This window comes from Metarhizium acridum (assembly GCF_019434415.1).
Source record: "Metarhizium acridum strain ARSEF 324 chromosome Unknown scaffold_555, whole genome shotgun sequence".
Lineage (NCBI taxonomy): Eukaryota > Fungi > Ascomycota > Sordariomycetes > Hypocreales > Clavicipitaceae > Metarhizium > Metarhizium acridum.
Window position 1 is genome coordinate 883,146 of NW_027094039.1, and position 18,689 is coordinate 901,834.

The following is an 18,689-nucleotide window of genomic DNA, read 5'->3' on the forward strand; positions in this document are numbered from 1 at the left end:
ACATCTCGCTCGAGCCTTCAAAGCCCTTGCATCGAGAAATTATAATTCCATGCCGTGCTTGCCTGTATCTCGCATTCTTCCATCCATCCGGAGAGCGGCATCGGATAGATACTATCCGAACACGTCCTGTACGTAGTAGGTAGTCACGAGATTACATCAGTCACATCTTCACGAGTCAACCAAAAGAAACGATTATTTATGCCATTTCATTCATCCGTCTACCTCATAATCATAGCTAGCTGGTAAAGTACACCCGGCTTCATCCCAAATGGGAAGATCGCCCGGGAATTATGGCCAAGCAAAGCATCAATTTGCGCACGCAAAGAAACAAAAAATTTCAAAAACCATGTGCACGTTCCAGAGTCTGTTTGCTCTAAAACACCGTCCAACTCCGTGAAAACTTTTCTAACTTCTGTGCCAGTATACATTGTGTGAAGAATTTGTTTAGTCAACCTCCTCCATGGCGCTGTCGCCAGTCTCGGCGGCAGGGGCAGCTTCAGCGGGAGCTTCAGCAGGGGCAGAGTCGTCCTCCTCAATGTTGAGGCCGAGCTGGACGAGCTTGTGAATGCGCTCAGCGAAGCCAGCAGGCTCCTCAATGGTGAAGCCAGACACGAGCAGGGAGGTCTCGAACAGAAGCTGGACAATGGACTTGACGGTACGATCGTTCTCGCCGTCAGCCTCAACCTTCTTCTTAAGCTCCTTGATGATGGGAGACTTGGGGGAGATCTCAAATGTCTTCTTGGAGGACATGTAGCTGGACATGGAGGTGTCACGGAGGGCCTGGGCCTTCATAATACGCTCCATGTTGGCAGACCAACCAAACTGGCCGGTTCGGATAGCGCAGGGGGAGAGGCCGAGCTTGTGGCTGACAACAACCTTCTCAACCTTCTCGCCGAGAACGTTCTTGAGGCTCTTGGCCAGGCTCTCGTACTCCTTCTCCTCCTCCTCGCGAGCCTTCTTCTCCTCGTCAGTCTCCTCGAGTTCGAAGTCCTTGGTGATATCAACGAGCTTCTTCTCCTCAAACTCCTTGAGCTGAGTCATGGCGTACTCATCAATGGGGTCGACGAGGAAGAGAACCTCGAAACCCTTCTCCTTGAGAGTGTCAAGGAAAGGAGACTTGGAGACGGCCTTGATGGACTCGCCAGTGATGTAGTACATGTTCTTCTGGTGCTCAGGCATGCGAGTGACGTAGTCGGACAGAGACGTCATCTCGTCACCAGACTTGGTTGAGTTGAAGCGCAGAAGCTTGGCAAGCTGCTGGCGGTTCTGAGAGTCCTCGTGGATACCGAGCTTCAAGTTCTTGGAGAAGGCACTGTAGAACTTGTCAAACTGTTCCTTGTCCTCGGCAATCTCCTGGAAGAGCTCAAGAGACTTCTTGACAATGTTCTTCTTGATGACCTTCATGATCTTGTTCTGCTGGAGGGTCTCACGAGACAGGTTGAGAGGAAGATCCTCAGAGTCGACGACACCCTTGACGAAGCTGAGCCACTCAGGGATGAGCTCAGTAGCGTCGTCAGTGATGAAGACACGACGGACATAGAGCTTGATGTTGTTCTTGGTCTTCTTGGTCTCAAAGAGATCAAAGGGAGCACGCTTGGGGACGAAGAGGATGGCACGGAACTCGAGCTGACCCTCGACGGAGAAGTGCTTGACGGCAAGGTGGTCCTCCCAGTCGTTGGAAAGAGACTTGTAAAATGAAGCATACTCCTCCTGAGTGATGTCCTGGGGATTGCGAGTCCAGATGGGCTTCTGCTTGTTGAGCTCTTCCTCCTCAATGGTGGTCTCCTTGACCTTCTTGGTCTTCTTTTTCTTTTCCTTCTCCTCGTCCTCGTCATCCACCTCCTCAATACGAGGCTTCTTGTCGTCACCCTCCTCCTCCTTGGCTTCCTCAGCCTCGGCATCCTCATCAGGGACCTCCTTCTCAATCTCCTTCTGGACGTGGAGGTAGATGGGGTAGGAGATGAACTCGGAGTGCTTCTTGATGACCTCCTTGATCTTGCTCTCATTCAGGTATTCAGCCTGCTCGTCCTTGAGGTGGAGGATAATGGAGGTACCGCGGCCGAGCTGCTTGCCCTCGGTGTCAGCGGTAATGCTGAAGGTACCACCGGCGCTCGACTCCCAGATGTACTGCTCGTCATCGTTGTTCTTGGAGACAACAGTGACCTTGTCGGCAACGAGGTAAGCGGAGTAGAAACCAACACCAAACTGACCAATCATGGAAACATCAGCACCAGCTGTCAAAGCCTCCATGAACTGCTTGGTACCGGAGCGGGCAATGGTACCCAGGTTGTTGACGAGGTCCTATTCAAGAATTGTTAGCCACCAAGCTCACCATCTTAGAATAGCAAAGGGGGAGGGAGGAGATTTTCAACTTACAGCCTTGGTCATACCAATACCGGTATCCCGGATGGTCAAGGTCTTGGCCTCTTTGTTGGGGATGATATCAATGCGCAAGTCCTTTCCAGAGTCGAGCTGGGAAGGGTCGGACAGGGCCTTGTAGCGGATCTTGTCCAATGCATCGGAGGCATTGGAAACAAGTTCTCGCAAGAAGATTTCTTTGTTGGAGTAGACAGTGTTGATGATGAGGGAGAGAAGCTGAGAGATCTCAGCCTGGAACTCGAAAGTCTCAGACATTGTGATGGGTATCTAAAGGAGGAATTGTCTGACAGACCAAGGTTAGTTTTAGTGGTCAACAAGACTTCGCAAAATGGTGAGTCAAAGGCGCCGTCAAGGTGCTTGGGAGGGAGGAGAGACAGCAAAGCGGTTGCAAGCTTTTGAGGAAAAGTTTCAATTTACTTCGATATGAAATAATTGATGGCAAACAAAAGCTTTAACCTGCTTCTCTGATCTAGGAAGGCCTGTCCGGTAAAAGCAGGCTAAAAGGAAGAAAAAAGGAAAAAAACGAGCGAGGCAAGGTGGCGGGGAAGGCAGGACAATGAAGCTTACCTAGACGCTTGGTATAAAGGAAAGGGAATTCTTCAAAGCTCCAAGGGAGAACACAAAGTCTCAATGGGCTAATTAAGATTTGGTAATGTTTGGAGGAATGCGAGAGTATGGAGGGAGATGGGAAGAAAAAATTAAAGAGTTCGAGGGGAAGCAGAGAGTGAAGAAATAGAAAAGGGCTGCTCAAGGTGGTGCTGGTGCTTGCTCCGGCTCCAGAAAGTCGAGATTCCATGAGATTCTACGGCTGTGCCTTTCCACAGCAACGACATTGCCCCGCGCTGATTGGCTGCGGGTCATTGCTGCCGGGCGTGCAGGGTGCGGCTGCAGTTGCGGTTGCTGGAATGGCCTGGTGGGCTTCTACTGGAGTCTTCTAGCAGCAGCCGCCAGGTGTCCACAGGCCCACCAAGTGCAGCCAGCTCCAGCGCTGAGAATAGTCTCCTAGGCAGCCCTTCAGATCATTGCTAGGCGGCAGGCCAACGGGGAGCCCCACAATTTCTCTTGACCGCTGTCAAAGAATAGCCACTTACAGTTCTAGAGCTTTCGCGAAGAGAATGGGATGGCCTGAAGTTGCATCATGATGCCGATGAACTGAGGTCAAATTATGCCTTTTTTAAAAAAAAAAATATTAAAAAAAATCTAATCTTGGAAGCCATGTAGCCCCCAAGGCTGAAGGGTCCCTGTGGCGAGGCTGCGAGCGCGTGCGGCTCCCCCTTCCGCTGCGCCAGCTCTTGACTGGTTCCTCATAGGCCCAGGCCACCCCCGTAAAAGTCGCCTCTACGGGTCCTGCACTTGGAACTTTTCGCAGCCTCGCGCCATGCCGGGCAAACCCTGCCAAGTGGCTGGCAGATTGGCAGGCAAGCAGGCAATTCCAAATGATAGTGCCTAGACTGGTGATTGTGGCCATGCCATTGAACTTGTACTTGTCAAACAATTTGATGCAAATTCAATTTCCACGACATTCCAAGGTTTCATGTCGTTCAATGTTGGTCGAAGGGACAAACGGCGGCGAGCGGTCTCGGCCTGTGCTCAAAGTGTCAGCCCACTCAAAGAGACACCAATGCTCAACTACCCTGATTGACCGACTAATCGTGCCGACTTGCATCAACAGAGCTTTCTCTATTAGCTCTTGCCTGCTGCTAGTCTACCCCACAGCCGTTCGCATGGCACTGTTTGCTACAGCTGACGTACAGCAAAGGCTGAATGTATTGACTTTATTCGTTTCCCACTCGGATGATTCACAATCCATTTGCTCCCAATATAGTACATGGGCCCTCTCGTCCCAAAAGCTCCAGACAAAGGCGGCCCCTGATGCAAACAAACCGCAAACGGAACAAAGCGCAAATGGTCAGCGCGCATTCTCAATGACGCCTCCGACCTGTCTATATCTTCTATCCGCATATGCGAGCCCAAATTCTTTTGTCTTATTCCCGGGTATCATCTCAACAACCTCCCCCAAAACGATAACGTGGTCTCGTACACGGACCAGGCCTCCTGTAGCTCCATCTGGTAACAGCTTGCACCGGAGTACTCTCAAAACGCCCTCTCCTTTCAGCAGCGGCGCCGAACTCCTTCCATGCTGGCATTTGTCCACCGTATATGTTGCCCCTTCCATGGTGTCAAACACACCGTCCATATTACCCCGTGTAAAATGATCAGCGACTGCCGCGCCGCTTTCATCGCTTGCTAGAACGTGGATGTTAAACTCCTTGCTGGACGTGATTGCGTCGAGGGTCCGGCTTGGCGTGGCAATGTTGAACGACACGAGAGGCGTGGGAGATAAAGTCAACGACGTAAATGATGACATGGTCATGGCCCGAGGCGTGCCGTTGTGAGTCGCCGTGCATACGACGATGGGGTTTGTGAGAAGTCGGAAAACGGAGCGGAGTTGTTCGGAGAGGGTCGTTTCGGCATCCGGGTTTGCCGTTGGCGCTTTTGGTGAAGAGACCTTCCACGTTTGATGCGACGCTAATGTCTGAAAGTGTCTTTGTATTGAGCCTGGGCAGCAGTCATTAGCCCAGGACCATACACGATCAGCGCTTGTCAAGAAACTCACGACTGGATTGCGCCGTCCTTGACTCTTGCCCCCCAGATTCCCCTGCTCGAGGGCGCAAGGGCAGCGGCTGTCGACCAGTTATCCACCCGCCCATCTCAATTGCTCCCATAAATGTATCATGAACACCCTTGAGAAACGGCATCAAGAAATATTTCCTCCTACCCTCCACAATCGTCGACTGCCGAGCGCAGCAGCTCTCTCTCCATGATAATCCTCCACACAACCGCCCCACTGGAACCTTGCGCAACTTTCTGCACGTATTCTTCATTGTGTCATGCAGCTCATGGTGCTGTTCAAGTGCGATTGCGTGCCCCAAAAGCCGTACAATCGCGTTTGCTGGAAAAGGACGGCGGAAGGAATCTGGGTTGGGCAAGTTTGGACGCATATTTGGACGCATGTGCTCGTTCACAGGGAAAATGGGTAAGACTACTCTTTATCGATAAGAGCATGCTTCTGCCGGATGTCCAGGTATGCGGGTGGATGTGGCAGCGGCCCGGAAATTTTGCGAGAACCACCAGAAGCTCAGGGACCGTCACCATCATCACACCTGCAACTTCATATAGACTGATATTCCACCACCGCCCATCTCTCAACGGCACTTACGAGAACAAGGGTCACAATTGCGCGGGGGGGCAAATTCCTCATGATGGGGAAAATCACTTCCACAATGGCCCTCGCGCCCTCAAGAACAACCATCATACACGCCAAATCCTCCAGAATACACCCTACAAATCTAGCCATTCAAGTCCGCCACGCAACATTCATTCCTCGTCCCCGACGGCCGTACACCTTTACCCAGCTTGTTACCCTCTCCGACGGCTCGACCTACACCATGCGCACTACTTCCCCCAATCCCATTTATCGCGCTTCAAAAGATACCCGCAACACTCTCCTGTGGCAACCGAGCGAGAAGTCCCTCCGAAATGTCGAATTAGATGAAGCCGGGAAACTAGCTGCTTTTCGTGAGCGATTCGGTCGCGCGTTTGATGCCACTGCTCAGTCGGACGAGGGCGAAGCCCCTGCTGCGGCGAGCGAGGCCAGTGACGATGTGTTTGCGGATTTAATTACAGGATATGCTCCACAGGATACGAGTGCTATGAAGGATTCGGGACCGAAGAAGGCGCCCACGAGGAGGAAGTAATCTCGGAATGTATTCAGAGGCGACGGAATGCCGAGGGACGGGCGCCTAAATGACCTTTTAAACTTTTGTAGATGGATGAGAAGCAACAGTTGCTGAGGGGAAGACGGCCAGACAATTCGGAATAGGGGACAGTGGGCTTCAACAATGGCATTGATTGAAATGCAGATGTTCTCAATATGTACAATAACCAGCCCGCCCAGCTTGTATGATGAGAAAAGTAAAAGACGTCTCTGGATTGTGCAATCAAAGCATAATTCCGACTCCTATTCCACATGGTTCCCGGAAAGTTGTTAATGTGACAAACTTGTTAATGTGACAAGAGTGTTTGTTGACAAGAAACTAGTCGCTACTGAGATATTATTATTATCTTAGTCAGAATCCTCATCCATCCTTGCCCTGGCCCTGTCAATTGCTGTGTCACCAGGTGGCTTCGACTGCTGTTGGTATACCGGCGGTCGATAGAAGACCGACTCATCATCCTCGGCGTCCAGTTGCATCAGAAACGTCTCCCACTTCTCAATCAGCTACCAAGACGTTAGAAAATGATTGAGAATCCAAAGGGTCAAGGCTGAATGTTGGCGCCTCTTACCTCCTTTTGTGCTTCGACTGCACTCTCAAGAAATGTTTCCACTCCGCTCTTGAAATCCTCCACCTTTTCTTTCTCAAAGCGATCAATCTCGGTTTTCAGTAATCTACCCATATCCTCGAAGAGCAATCTTGCTTGATGCACCTTTTTCTCCGCCTCGCCAACCTCGGCATTCATCTGGTTCAGGCGATCCTGCTGGCTCTTTCCCTGTCGAAGCAACTTGTCCTGGGTGCTCTTCTTCTTTTGAAGCTCAGACTCGGCGGCGTGCCAGGCGTAGAATCCCTTCTGACGTTGGCCAAAGGCCTGCTTCACAGATCCAATGAGGCGGATATATTCTTCGATAATGATTCCAAAAGTGAGCACATCCTGCTGGGCTTGTCGGTCGTACACATCCCGAATCGTGAGTTGCAGTTCGGACAAGGCATCCAGAGGTCCGGACAAGGTTGGCGACAGTTCAACGGTGGAGAGAGCATGAAGGGAAGCTGAAAAGTCACCGGCCGCCTCAGCCATCATCTTGCGCTGCCCAACCATTGTTTCCATGGCCTTCAGAAGTCCCTTGAGCTGGTTCTCCAAAGCATCAAGGTAGACCTTGCGGTCGTGGAACCAGTCATCTTGTTCAACAAACTTGTCTCCGCGGCCCACACTGATACCCAGAGAGCCAAACACACCCTTGCTTTCGGTTGGAATAGGTTCCTTGTGCTCCCGGTGCTTAATATCGGCATTGAATGCCTCACTCTCGAGGAACAACTTGAGGTCAGCGTCATGTTGCAGGGTAGGGTGAGCAGCAGTCTTGTTTAGCATCTTCTCCAACGCAGCTCGCCGAGCCTCGACAAAATTGCTATCAAATCGACCAACTGCTTGCTTTTCAGGTGGTGGTGGGACGATGCAGCCGGGATTGTTCGTGTGCAGGGTATTATATAGCCAGAGAAAATCGCGATATCGTCGCTTGACCTCGAATTCGGGCTGCTTATAAGCTCGAGAAGTAGTCTGTAAAACCCGAGTGTTCAGAGTCAGCATAAACGCTTAGGGCCTTGGACTACTACCCAATATTGGGCCAATCCTAAACTAACCTTTGTTCTGACAGAATAAACTATGTGTGAGCTCGTCAAGTCACCAATTTTGACCGGGTCACCAACGGTGATATGGAAGGAAGGCTTGGAAGCCTGCTCGATGCTGACACTGGGCTGTGTGCTGCTTTGGACACTGCTCGGTCTGGCAGCGTCCACTGGAGGCGGTGCCCTCGGACTTGCAGGGCTTTTGAAATCATCGTCATTCACATGGTGAGGGTCAATCGGTCGTCGGGGTTGCTGCTGTTGAGGCATCGTAGTTCGAATCACTATCTGCTCCTTCTGCGGCGGCGCCGGCGGGGCATCGGACGTTCCGTCATTATCATCGGCTGAGGCACTCAGAGGACCCAAAGGATCTTCCACAGCTTCAAGGCGGGTAGGCTGAGCGACGAGGCGCCGTGGCCCGCGCGACGGCCGAGGTGCCGCAGATGTAGCTTGCGAACCTGCGGGCTGGGAGCTGGGAGGGCCCGTCTGCTGTGAGCTGTGACCTGAGTCGGCCCATGGCGACTCCTCGACGTCCATGGTTGATTCAATTTTGCCGGTGGGAGGGGCGGTACTGGGTTGGCACGAGGTGAAGAGAGAGGCCGATGTAGGATGACGATGTTGGCAAAGGGTGATGCTCAAGACGGCCACAGAGCAAACGTCAGTGTCGGTGGTCACACTTGCGTAAAGCTCCGCATTGGACCTTGACCTTGGGCCCCACTTTATGCGCGGCTTCCGTCCGGTACTTGACCCGTCCAGAGCTTTTCGGATAATTATTGGAGCCCTCATGGGGCAACGTGGAAGCATCAACAACAACAGGTTCCAAAACCAACAGCTAATATGCTGAAGCCCTAAATATGCCTCAATTACCGAGGTATCTATCTATACAATTACACTGGGGTAATCAGGACAGCTGATGCTCCGTCACAGCCCCTTTTCAATCCCTATCCATGATACAAGTTACCAGCCGAGAACGCCGATTGCAGTCCACCAAAATGCCCCTACGCCTTGCATGCCACTCTGCCACTTGCTTTGCTTTCTCCATTTTCACGGTTAAACCTCCTCCTATTGTTGCGCTTAGCGACTCGTCGTGCCGCCAATGACCGAGTTCGGGAGGGCAGCATACTGTCGCATAACCATGACCGATTCGTCAACATTGGCGAGTCTACAACCGAACAGCCCTATCGTTCGGGGTCGTAGCAGCCACCGACCATAACAAGATTCATTCGCGTGAACTTGACTCTCATGACAGGCGTCTTCTTGGTGGGAAAGGCACTGATTTGATCATGGGTTACCATGACTTCTTTGCCCTTCCTCTTCTGCGTTCCAGTAGAGGTTGGAACACCGGTAGATTGCCCTGCAGCTGCATTCGCACGAGAGGCATCCGTGGCCGCACCAGTCACAGCAGCACCATCGGGGGCTGCAGAAGCGGCCGCGGCCTCCAAACCAGCGTGGGCAGCCGCCTTGTGAGGGTCAACTGGCTCTTCAACGTCCCATAGCCGGACTGTACCGTCTTGACCGCCGGAAGCGAGGACGTTGGATTCCACACTAAAGCTCAGAGACCAAATACCGCCGCGTCCATGGCCACGGGAACGCTTGATACGAGTCCCTTTGGCAAGATCCCAGAAGAAGATGTTGCCCGCCAAATCGGCGCTGGCTAAAATCTTTCCATTTGGAGCGCACTCAAGAGCCGTGATGTGATCAGTGTGGCCGGCAAAAACTCGTACACAAGCTCCAGTCACCACGGACCACATACGAATAGATTTATCCGTCTCATCCGACGCAGAGAATACATACATGCCATTTGGGTGCCAAGCAATAGCGGATATGGCAGTGTCGTGTCCCACCAAGAGGCGTTGTGGTGAAGCATGATCTTGCATCCAAACACGCAGCACCTTGTCGTAACCGCCGCTTATGAAGTAGTGCCCGTGTGGGCCCCAAAGCGTGCGGTAAATGGGGCCATCATGAGACTTGTATAGGCAGAGACAGGCCCAAGACTCCAAAGACCACAGTCGCACATGGCCGTCGGCTGAGCACGAGAGCAGGAGTTTCGGCCTGCCGTCCATTGCAGGGTTGTGTCGGCCTTCGTCACCAAACAGCCTCTGAGCGGGACCAGATGCTGACTCGGAGAAGGAAACGTCGTATACTGGTGCAGCATGCCCAATCAGTTTGCGACTGTTAAACTTGGCGTCCTTTTCGTGCGCATTCATTGTAGGAAGACCCCTGCCATCAAGGGACCAAACGCGAATATAAGACTCGCTGGTGCCAGCCGCGACTAGCTGCCCGTCATCAGAGAAGTCCATGCATGACACGCTGATGGTAACTGTTAGACATGCAGAGCCTTTTTTTGGTACGAAACGATGATAACTCACGTGCCAAACGTATTGTGAAACGTAAACATGCAAGCACTGACGGATGTTCCAATGCCGCCCGTACGACCGTCAATCTTAAACCGGTCTCGATTTTCTCGGACCTTTTGCATCTCGAGCATAATGTCTCGAGGCCTTGAAGGAGGCAATGGCAGATCGGCTCTGCTGGGGGCGTCTGCATCTTCCTCGCGTTTAATCTTCTGGTCAAAGTCCTCCAGCATGCTATTCGTGCCCTCTGCAGGTGGGTTTCGCTTTTCCTCATCCTCAATCTCGGCACGTACATCATCTCGCAGATCAGGATCCATTGGCAAAGGTCCCAGTTTAAGCGGCTGAGCCGGGTCGAGGATGTCCTTGTTCGAAAGGCCGATATTGACCCCAGGAATGCCCTCCTTGGCATCAATTTCCTCGATATCAGCGTTCTTGGAGCGCCTGAAGACGGCCTCGAAGCTGAAAGGAGTAATGGGGCCACGGGCAGTTGAGTCAATTTGGCAATAGGTAACAAGAAGCTGGCGAATGACGGACCCCCCTTGCTCGGACTCTCTCTCCAAAAAGTTGAATAAATCCCCCGTAGCGTGTTGGTTCAGTGGTATTCGGTACTTGTTTTCCTTGTACAGTTTCGCAGTAGGGTTCTCGGCGACATGCTGAGGCAATGTTATTGTGGAGAATGTCTTGAGGTCGTCTGCATGTGCAGGTTGGAAATAATTGCTCAATTCCTTGAGAAAAGTCTTCGCGTCTTCTGTGTAGCCATGTCCAGCAAGTTCAAGAAAGGCGTATACAAACATGGGCCAGAGGAGCTTCGACAGCTCAAACTACTCCACAGCGTCAATGGTGAATAAGACGACACGACATTGATACATGGAAGACTTACCTTGTAGAGTTCTAGATTGTTGTCTACCCATTCCTTTAAAAGTTTAAAGGCTTTCTGGTACTTCTTGGGACCAATATTGGCTAGTTGCTGGATGGGCTTTCCATCTGGTCCCAAGTGTTTGGACTCTTGTCGAAATACCTCCTCAGTGCGATTAAAGCCTCTCTTCAGCAGATAGTCGGTGACCTAGCAAAGGCCAATGGTCAGCATTCAGTTTCCAAGACAAATTTCGGCAACTGGCGAAAGAAGTTGCAGATAAGGAAACAGTTCAGGTTGTGACATCCAATATCCCACTAGGACATGGGCAGGACTTGATGCTCACAAGAACAACGCCATAGACTGTCATTTTGAATGCTACTCATCGCAGGGGCGGGTTGCCAATAGAACAGCTATAGAAGACGGCGAAATCGTGAGATGAAGCAGGGCGCAGCAGAATCGAGGAATGAGACCGACGTGGTCATGTGAAGCGGGAGAAAGCAATGGTAGGAGGGAACGAAGGAACGCAAAATCAAGCGGGAACAGTTGGCGGTTACGATGCGGCTCATGAAATGAAGAGTCAAAGGGTTCTGCGCTCGCTTACTATCTGGTTGAGATTCTGGTTTGACATGGCACCGCCGGTGGTACCTGCATTGCCACCTGTTACTGGTGCTGGGCCAGCTGGTGAGGTTGCCGGCTGCGCGGCATAGCTGGCAGCTGGCGCGCCAGCCGGAGGTTGCCCGCTCATTATGGCCTACTCGAGACTGAGTCGAACAGAAGGATTCCAAATGGAGTGTGAAAATGCTGATGTGAAGAATATACGACGAGATGGTGCGAGATGGGAAACGGAAACTGATCTGATCGTCTGGTGGCAGGTGAGTCCCAGAGAGGGTGCAGGTAACGCGGTCCGCAATGTTCGGGGTCGGCAGGCCTATCTCTCTTGCAACAAGCGTACGTGCACCTCACCCTCAGTGTGCGAGCGGGTGCTCCGAAATCGTGACCGCCAACCTCAAATTTGTTTGGTTGCCGAGTGCTTTAGTGAGTTGAGCTTCAGCTTCAACTTTATATTGCCCGAGCAGTTTGAGTTGGGCGCGTACAGTTGTTGGGTGAGAGCTAGAACTTTAGTTTTGCCGGTGTTTAGGCGCCGAGGTAGGTACCGGGGTACTGGGATGGAGTTGCATTACATTGCTTCCCGCGAAAAAAGCGAATAAAAAATCCGCTTATTATTAAAAGTAAACCTCGTGCTTTAATTTAATTCTATAGAAATTTCTTCATATACATATAATACAGTATTTTTATTAAATATATTTTATATTTCTTATTTTATTTTATTTTATTTTTTTGTCAGGCGATGACAGGCGCCTCTGCTCTGGGGACCTGAGTACCTAGGTACTTTGAGATGCCCGGCCCCACTACTGTTGTGCCTGCCTAGACCCATGCAGACCATGCAGTGGGAGATTTAGCTCAATCGAACATCACAACTCTCATCTTCCACGGTTGTCTTTGTCAACATTTATCTGAAAAGATAACCTGAAAAATATCTTGACATCAGATTTAAATTCATAGACTATTATTTGTCTCCCGGGCATCATCGCTTGATAAAGTTCGCGAAACGCCATCTCCACCGAGAACAGAATTATAGCCTCCGTCTGAACAAAGGCGTGCAGGATCTATCCCATGAATAACATAGCGTCACCAAACGATCTCATCATGTGCCAAGATGGCCAGCCCCAACAAAGTCGGGTCTCTGAGCCATTCACCATTGAAGAGAACATTCACCAACTAAATGCCATCGACAAGTCAATCGCCCAACTCATGAGTCAAACCGCCACCGCTCTCAACGCCCTGACCACACAAGCATCAAGCACCTCACCACCCAATGGCGAGGCCTCATCCCTAGATCCGCCCGCTCAAAAAGAAGCATTCAAGTCCGCCACTGATACATTCCTCACAACACTGCACAGCATAGACGTGAGAATGAAGCGGCAGATCATGGCGCTAGAAGAAGCCGGGATCGTGCGTCTGTCGAATTCACTGCGTCAAGATCCCAATGGGGCTACCAAGGCATCTCTGAAGCCAAATGGCGTGGGAACGGTGGGAAACCTAGACGTTGGCTGGCTGAATAGTCGGAGCACGAGAGTAGAACGCGATATGGAGGCAGAGCTCTGGCAGGATGCCAAAGAATTCTTGCAGAAGCAGCAGAATGGGACTGGATCATAACGACAAGAGCTTGTATGAATGGATTGTGTTGTTGTTAGGTGAAATATCACACGGTGATTAGCGACAGGCGTTTGGGGCGAACAATAGGAGACTGAAATTTGGCGTTGATATGCTCTGCTGCGAACCCAAGCTTGATGTATCCCGAGCTCTCATGTCCTGTTCCTGCTTCATACCACTGAAAGCTACAAGGCTCCGGATGCTCTGGGTGCCGCTTCCTCTGTTGCCTGGGACTGGACCTCTCCGCCCTGCGTCTCTCCCGCCTGGTTGTCTTGTTGTGCCGAGGGTCTCGCTGCCATGCCATATCCACGCTCGTCAAGTTCCTTTCGTAAATGCAAGTATCTCATTCGCCAGTCGCACATTGAAATAGTCAGGCCTATACATGCCACGAAGAATGCGCCGCTGGAAATGGCGAGTGCTATCATGATGCCATATCGCGCTTCGGGGGTAAGCTCCGGCTCACGGGTATAGATCTGATGGTCGGTCGACGCGAGCAATGGCATGGCAAGCCTATTGATGATTCCCGAGCGATGAAATATGTACATGATTCTCGATTCGTGAAGATGATGTACAAGTCTCTTGACGCGACACTTGTACCTGTTGATGAAGGTATTTGTTGAAGTGTCTTTTTTGTTGGTGAAGCGGCCGTCAACTTTGGGGAGACGCGAGGCTCTGAAGTTTGGCAAAAAGATGGTCAAGAAATATGAAATGAACACGAGGCTTGTTTGCCTGGAGATGTTGGCAAATTCATCTTCAAGTTGGACAGAAGACTTGGTGCGAGGTCTAGCTTGACGAGATTGTAAAGCAATCAAATCACAGTGTGTGGCACTGAACACAGTTCATACGAATAATAGTGCACCTACTTTCCATCTTCTTAATGGGCTGTGACTTTCTCCATCGTTGGCTATGCATTGCACGACAAACTTTTTGGATTCACTGATGACATGTAGTAGTTTTGGCAGAGCCGGCGCAGTCCGAAGAGGTGTATGCATCTAGATGATAGAAGCGAGTCAGCTGTCACAATCTACGAGGTTTTGGGTCCGCAACAATTCGATATATCCTCTTATTCTTTTTCTTCATTGAGAGAAGCAAATTTCAAGCCGTGTCTTGCGAACAGTCTGAGGAAACAATTGCTTGGTCGGGGCTTGAAGCGGGCACAGGCAAGGAGGCAGTTGGGCCGGTACAGAGTGAGGAATGCCTTTTCTTGTAAATTCATCGCAGCAATTGGTTCAATCAATGGTGTGAACCGTATTGACATGGAGTGAAGGGAATTGTAAGGACCATCCTTGTCTCGTGTGTAAGCATGGTAACAGACGGAATAGAGCATCACCAGATCATGGACAACATTTGGAAATCAACTTGGACTTCATTGATCATCCGGTATAAGCACGTCGATGTAATACAATGGTACCGGCTGTGCCCCATAGTTTCCGCCAAAGCTGCCGTTTCGTAGTATTCTTGCAGTCAGGTCGGTATTAACATCCTTGTCGGGGTTGTGGCCGATTGGCACCCAAGCATTACCAGGCCTCGGCTTAATAGTAGCACTATATTTGTCTAGTCGTAATATAAGGATCCTTCCTCTTCGGTAGGTCCAAAAGATGTACCCTGAAAGCGGGCAGTATTCAAGTGTTGTCAGACAGTGAAGGCTTCGCTGAACCTTTACTATGCGTTGGCCAGTCTGTCTAGCAGAGCATCGGTCTTCTCAAGACCTTGGCACATGCTACGTGATGTCAGGAAGAGCACTTCAAGGACATTTTGAGTTCAATGAAGCCATCCGGCGTTGCTAGAGTGCCAGTAAGTAGCAAGGAAGCCCTCGATTTATATTGCGCAATGTGCGGCATGTTGGACTACGCTGACGAATGGTGAGAACGCTGACGAGAGACGGCATTATATCATGTATGAGATGGGTCTGTTACATAGCAGCTTGGAGATTATACAAGGGCGAAGAATTGTTGCTCCCAAGCTGTGGAGATTCTACGGCACTTGAGATAGGGATGTTGCGGAAGGAGTGCATATCCGGAAAAGCGAGATGACCGATACAGTCAGAGACCACAACGCCGTGGAGCTCAAGAAGATTCTGCCTCTGGCAAACATGCTTCTTGATCGGCTGTTTGACACATGAATGCTAGTACAGACGTGGTTGCCATGTGATTGTGTATGCGAGGCAATTGTCGGTTTACGATGGAGTGTGCGGATTGTGGCAGGAAATAAGCAGAAGTGCTTGCGCCTTTGGTATCCGACAGCGGTCTGCTTCAGCGTCCTCGGATGCCGGAGCGGTGACTTTGTTTCGGTCTTGATTGTGGCGATGGTGCTGTTTGCAGATTTGGCGTTGTGCAGGAGTCGACGGCAACATTCGGCACGAAAACCCTCCCCACAAAAGTACATGCACTGTACTCCGTACTGTGCGTGTTCCAGCACCAACAGGGATCTGCGGAATGGCACCTGGGGCCTGAGAAGCTTACGTGGGCCTGAGCCATGTCCATTTAGCTGCTGCGGCCCGTTGACAAGTCAGTGTTACATGTTAACTTTGACTCTCACGTCCTTCCGTTTTCGGAGTCCGCTTCAGTGGTCATTCAAGTTGAGGCCTTGCGATTCCTGAGTAAGTGGCCATTGGGACACCAAGTTCTATTCGTTTGGACTGTCGCACGGCATCAGATGAGGGGTCAACGGTATTGTTGCACCCATCCTGGTGCCATTGAGTGGTCAACCGCTTGCATTCATGTTGCTATTGACACACGGGGGGCCTGCAACGCCAACCCCGCCCGCAAGAGGCAGCAGATCCAGCTTGGGAATCTTTTTTTTCGGGAAGCAAAAGTTATCCTTTCTCCTCGTTTTCTCTGCTCGATTAAAATAGCCCTCTTGGACAACTGTAGAGTCTATGAACGTATTCCAATGAGCTATCATGGCCCAGGATGATGCCAGGTGGCCTGCAAGATTCGTATGTGTCCTTTGGGAAGGCAGATCTGCGTTCGATTCCTGGGCCAGTGCTTGGATTCCTTTTTTTTTTGGTACTTGACTTTTTTTCTTGGGGCCCCTCCCTTCCTGTATCCTGTGCCCTATTACCAACAGGTGATTAGTTTTAGGTGCTGGCACAGGCTATGCAGGCGTAGCCAGCAGCACCCCGTATTTTTCCTGTAGTAGTGACATGTACTCGCTTGCTGCGGACCAACCAGAGAACTTGGATCCCTTCCTCTTCTCCCTCCATGCCATTCCTCGACTCTCCGCTTCTCGTTGATTGATTGTTGATTAAGAATACGGCCCAGCGGCGTAGACATTCAGTTGTTCTGCCTGTAGCCTTGCCACGAAACTTTGGAATAGGCCATTTTTTCATTCGCCCCATCGTCCCAACTCCTGACAGCCTCACGCCGCGACCGTCTCAGCTCCAACTCCACAGGCCTCCACGACCGACGCATTTCAGGTCGTCATCCGGAGGGTCCGAGCCCATCAACTCGAAACACGGTCATGGGCGACCCTTTGGCGAGAGGGTCAGTCTTGTCCCTCTTCCTCCTCGTAACGACTTTGGGGAAAATGGCCGACGGACACGATCATCACGGCGACAGCGGTATTCCCGAGGGACAGACCGTCTCCTTGGATCCCCTGGTTAGTACTCCATTATCGACGAGGAGGACGTGAGCCGACAGGAAAATGGATCAATCCGAGCGAGGTCTGACGCGTGTGCTACAGGATACGACATTATGGATTCACATTTTTATCAACATGTTTGCCTACGGTGTCATCTTCCCTATCGGAATGGTGCTAGGAGTAAGAAGCACTTTGTCTATGGGACAATGTCTGTAGCCGCCCACTTTGCTAACTCTATACTTCAGATAACCAAGTCTCGATGGCACGTTCCTACGCAAGTTCTCGGTTCGGCTCTTGCGCTCCTAGGTTTCTTCTTGGGCCATGCCCACGGCGGCCGAGAATTCGTCAGCCACAATATTCATTCCATCTTTGCCAACATCCTGCAGCTTCTCTTGATTGGCCAGGTGGTTCTTGGTCTCTACTTGAAAGGTCACTGGGAGAAGGGCGTGAATGGTAAGATCAGAAAGCTGATCCGACCATGCCATTCAATTATCGGAAAGGCGATGCCTCTGTTGTCGTGGACACAGATGATTTTTGGAGGAATCACAGCTCTCGGGTTCTGCCAGGGCGAGCATGTTGGCCAGTGTGCCGCCCACTTCATCATGGGAGGCGCCTTTATCGCTTATGGTGTCATCTTGACCATTATACTTCTCGTTGGCCAGATCTGGATGCAGCGGACCGGACGATCGCAGGAATTCTTTGACAGCGCCGTCATTGCAGCCTGGGGCTGCGTCAACACCTTTACTGAACATCGCTGGGGGACCGCTTGGGTCAAGAACGACTGGCAGCACACAACCATGGGCATCATCTGGTGGTGTGCCGGCCTGGCGGGCATGTGGCTTAGCAGGGATCGAGATGGCAATCCAAAGCGCAACTTCATCCCCGGCTTCGTCATCCTGGTGACTGGCTGGGCCATGTCGGCACACCCTCAAGAGTTGATGGTTAGTGCCATGACACACAGCACATTCGGGAAAACCTTGATGGCCGCAGGACTCACCCGAATCATCGAGATTGCGTTTGTTTTGAAGGATAAACAATCTCTATCAGAGAGTGGACGGTCTTGGAACAGCTTCCAATTCATTCCTGTCTTTGTACGTGTACTGCCTTGGTGTCGATTTTATCATGGTTCCTCTTGCTAACTGGTATTAGCTTTTGTACGCTGCAGGCTTCCTTTTTATGGGTGCCACCGAGGAGCAGATGAACCTCGTTGCTCAATCCAGCATGGACGGCGTCTCGTACATCCTTATCATGTACTCGCTGGCTTTTCTCGTTTTCTTGTTCACCAACATGCTTATCCACCTTTACGACCGCCTCGCCAACCCTGATGTCAACACCAAGGATTTTGCCAGCGGCCACTCCCGCGCCAATGGACATGCTGCCGAGGAGGGCCAGCTCAGAGACGCTGAACAATTTGAACTACACGACTTCATGAGCGATGACGAGGGTGGGGAGGGTCAGGCTATGCTGAGAGGAAGCTTGGACCGTCCAAGCATAGACACACCAAGCACTCTCGGCAAGAACAATCACGGGCGGGTGTAAAGAGTCAGGATTTGAGAAGGGGTATAGAAGAATCGAGATTGGTCATTTTTCTGTCTTGAGTGTTTTTGGGTATTCATGCAAGAGGCGTACTGGTGATGGGTAATTTTATATTTGGCTTCAAGCCCATGGGTATTATTTAGTATAACGAGCATAGCAGTTGCACGAGTTTCTTCATCGTCTACCGGCTGTGGCCCATCGAAGTATGTCATTCCTGATCTCCAGGAAGTGGTGTCAAGACGGATTGCCACGTCCGCTAAGCCAATACGTATTGTTCATGGCGGATGCGGTCTGTGTGTTGTCTGGCTGGTGACCAAGTGGGGGATGAGCCCATCCACATCCGCAACTTGTACAGTGGGGCAGGTTTTCTTT

At 51.2% G+C, this 18,689-nt stretch overlaps 8 protein-coding genes across 10 annotated transcripts; 3 read left to right on the forward strand and 5 right to left on the reverse strand.

Moving 5' to 3' along the window:
* Positions 1–191: 191 nt before the first annotated feature.
* On the reverse strand, positions 192–3,190 carry HSP82 (Hsp90 chaperone hsp82). The gene is made up of 3 exons (XM_007810103.2): positions 2,947–3,190; positions 2,377–2,662; positions 192–2,301 (listed from the first exon to the last, which is right to left on the reverse strand). Exons 2-3 carry the CDS (start codon positions 2,632–2,634, stop codon positions 445–447), a joined length of 2,115 nt encoding a protein of 704 aa, XP_007808294.1. The 5' UTR covers positions 2,635–2,662; positions 2,947–3,190; the 3' UTR covers positions 192–444.
* Positions 3,191–4,288: 1,098 nt separating this feature from the next.
* Positions 4,289–5,393, reverse strand: J3458_018985 (uncharacterized protein; the record flags this gene model as incomplete). The annotated part of the gene is made up of 2 exons (XM_007810104.2): positions 4,289–4,938; positions 4,997–5,393. The coding sequence occupies 2 exons, from the start codon at positions 5,391–5,393 to the stop codon at positions 4,289–4,291; spliced, it is 1,047 nt and encodes a 348-aa protein (XP_007808295.2).
* Positions 5,394–5,663: 270 nt separating this feature from the next.
* Positions 5,664–6,137, forward strand: J3458_018986 (mitochondrial 54S ribosomal protein bL31m; the record flags this gene model as incomplete). Its single annotated transcript, XM_007810105.1, has 1 exon — positions 5,664–6,137. The coding sequence occupies one exon, from the start codon at positions 5,664–5,666 to the stop codon at positions 6,135–6,137; it is 474 nt and encodes a 157-aa protein (XP_007808296.1).
* A 368-nt stretch (positions 6,138–6,505) lies between these two features.
* vps5 (Vacuolar protein sorting-associated protein vps5) lies at positions 6,506–8,312 on the reverse strand (the record flags this gene model as incomplete). The annotated part of the gene is made up of 3 exons (XM_007810106.2): positions 6,506–6,661; positions 6,727–7,710; positions 7,794–8,312. 3 exons carry the CDS (start codon positions 8,310–8,312, stop codon positions 6,506–6,508), a joined length of 1,659 nt encoding a protein of 552 aa, XP_007808297.2.
* A 163-nt stretch (positions 8,313–8,475) lies between these two features.
* Positions 8,476–12,041, reverse strand: TAF5 (Transcription initiation factor TFIID subunit 5). Of its 2 annotated transcripts, XM_007810107.2 has the most exons (4): positions 11,587–12,041; positions 11,010–11,192; positions 10,145–10,950; positions 8,476–10,085 (listed from the first exon to the last, which is right to left on the reverse strand). In XM_007810107.2, the coding sequence occupies exons 1-4, from the start codon at positions 11,728–11,730 to the stop codon at positions 8,954–8,956; spliced, it is 2,265 nt and encodes a 754-aa protein (XP_007808298.1). In that variant the 5' UTR covers positions 11,731–12,041; the 3' UTR covers positions 8,476–8,953. The 2 variants fall into 2 exon arrangements, with proteins under 2 accessions (XP_007808298.1, XP_065973703.1); XM_066121346.1 differs by having other exon boundaries at positions 11,010–12,041.
* Positions 12,042–12,476: 435 nt separating this feature from the next.
* J3458_018990 (uncharacterized protein) lies at positions 12,477–14,008 on the reverse strand. The gene has a single exon (XM_066121347.1). The coding sequence runs from the start codon at positions 13,742–13,744 to the stop codon at positions 13,385–13,387; it is 360 nt and encodes a 119-aa protein (XP_065973704.1). The 5' UTR covers positions 13,745–14,008; the 3' UTR covers positions 12,477–13,384.
* J3458_018989 (uncharacterized protein) lies at positions 12,479–13,363 on the forward strand. Its single transcript, XM_007810108.2, has one exon. It carries the CDS (start codon positions 12,660–12,662, stop codon positions 13,200–13,202), a length of 543 nt encoding a protein of 180 aa, XP_007808299.2. The 5' UTR covers positions 12,479–12,659; the 3' UTR covers positions 13,203–13,363.
* Positions 14,009–15,962: 1,954 nt separating the features above from the next.
* J3458_018991 (uncharacterized protein) lies at positions 15,963–18,583 on the forward strand. Of its 2 annotated transcripts, XM_066121348.1 has the most exons (4): positions 15,963–16,799; positions 16,884–16,961; positions 17,027–17,872; positions 17,931–18,583. In XM_066121348.1, exons 1-4 carry the CDS (start codon positions 16,662–16,664, stop codon positions 18,318–18,320), a joined length of 1,452 nt encoding a protein of 483 aa, XP_065973705.1. In that variant the 5' UTR covers positions 15,963–16,661; the 3' UTR covers positions 18,321–18,583. The 2 variants fall into 2 exon arrangements, with proteins under 2 accessions (XP_065973705.1, XP_007808300.2); XM_007810109.2 differs by having other exon boundaries at positions 15,963–16,961.
* The last annotated feature ends 106 nt before the right edge of the window (positions 18,584–18,689 follow it).

Coding starts and splice junctions, on each gene's coding strand:
- HSP82 (XM_007810103.2), bottom strand. CDS start 2,634: ATGTCTGAGACTTTCGAGTTCCAGGCTGAGATCTCTCAGCTTCTCTCC. Junction 2,302..2,376: donor GTATTGGTATGACCAAGGCT/GTAAGTTGAAAA, acceptor ATTCTTGAATAG/GACCTCGTCAACAACCTGGG.
- TAF5 (XM_007810107.2), bottom strand. CDS start 11,730: ATGAGCGGGCAACCTCCGGCTGGCGCGCCAGCTGCCAGCTATGCCGCG. Junction 11,193..11,586: donor ACCAGAATCTCAACCAGATA/GTAAGCGAGCGC, acceptor GGCCTTTGCTAG/GTCACCGACTATCTGCTGAA. Junction 10,086..10,144: donor TTTCACAATACGTTTGGCAC/GTGAGTTATCAT, acceptor AGTTACCATCAG/CGTGTCATGCATGGACTTCT.
- J3458_018989 (XM_007810108.2), top strand. CDS start 12,660: ATGAATAACATAGCGTCACCAAACGATCTCATCATGTGCCAAGATGGC.
- J3458_018991 (XM_066121348.1), top strand. CDS start 16,662: ATGGGCGACCCTTTGGCGAGAGGGTCAGTCTTGTCCCTCTTCCTCCTC. Junction 16,962..17,026: donor CTATCGGAATGGTGCTAGGA/GTAAGAAGCACT, acceptor TCTATACTTCAG/ATAACCAAGTCTCGATGGCA. Junction 17,873..17,930: donor TCCAATTCATTCCTGTCTTT/GTACGTGTACTG, acceptor AACTGGTATTAG/CTTTTGTACGCTGCAGGCTT.
- J3458_018990 (XM_066121347.1), bottom strand. CDS start 13,744: ATGTACATATTTCATCGCTCGGGAATCATCAATAGGCTTGCCATGCCA.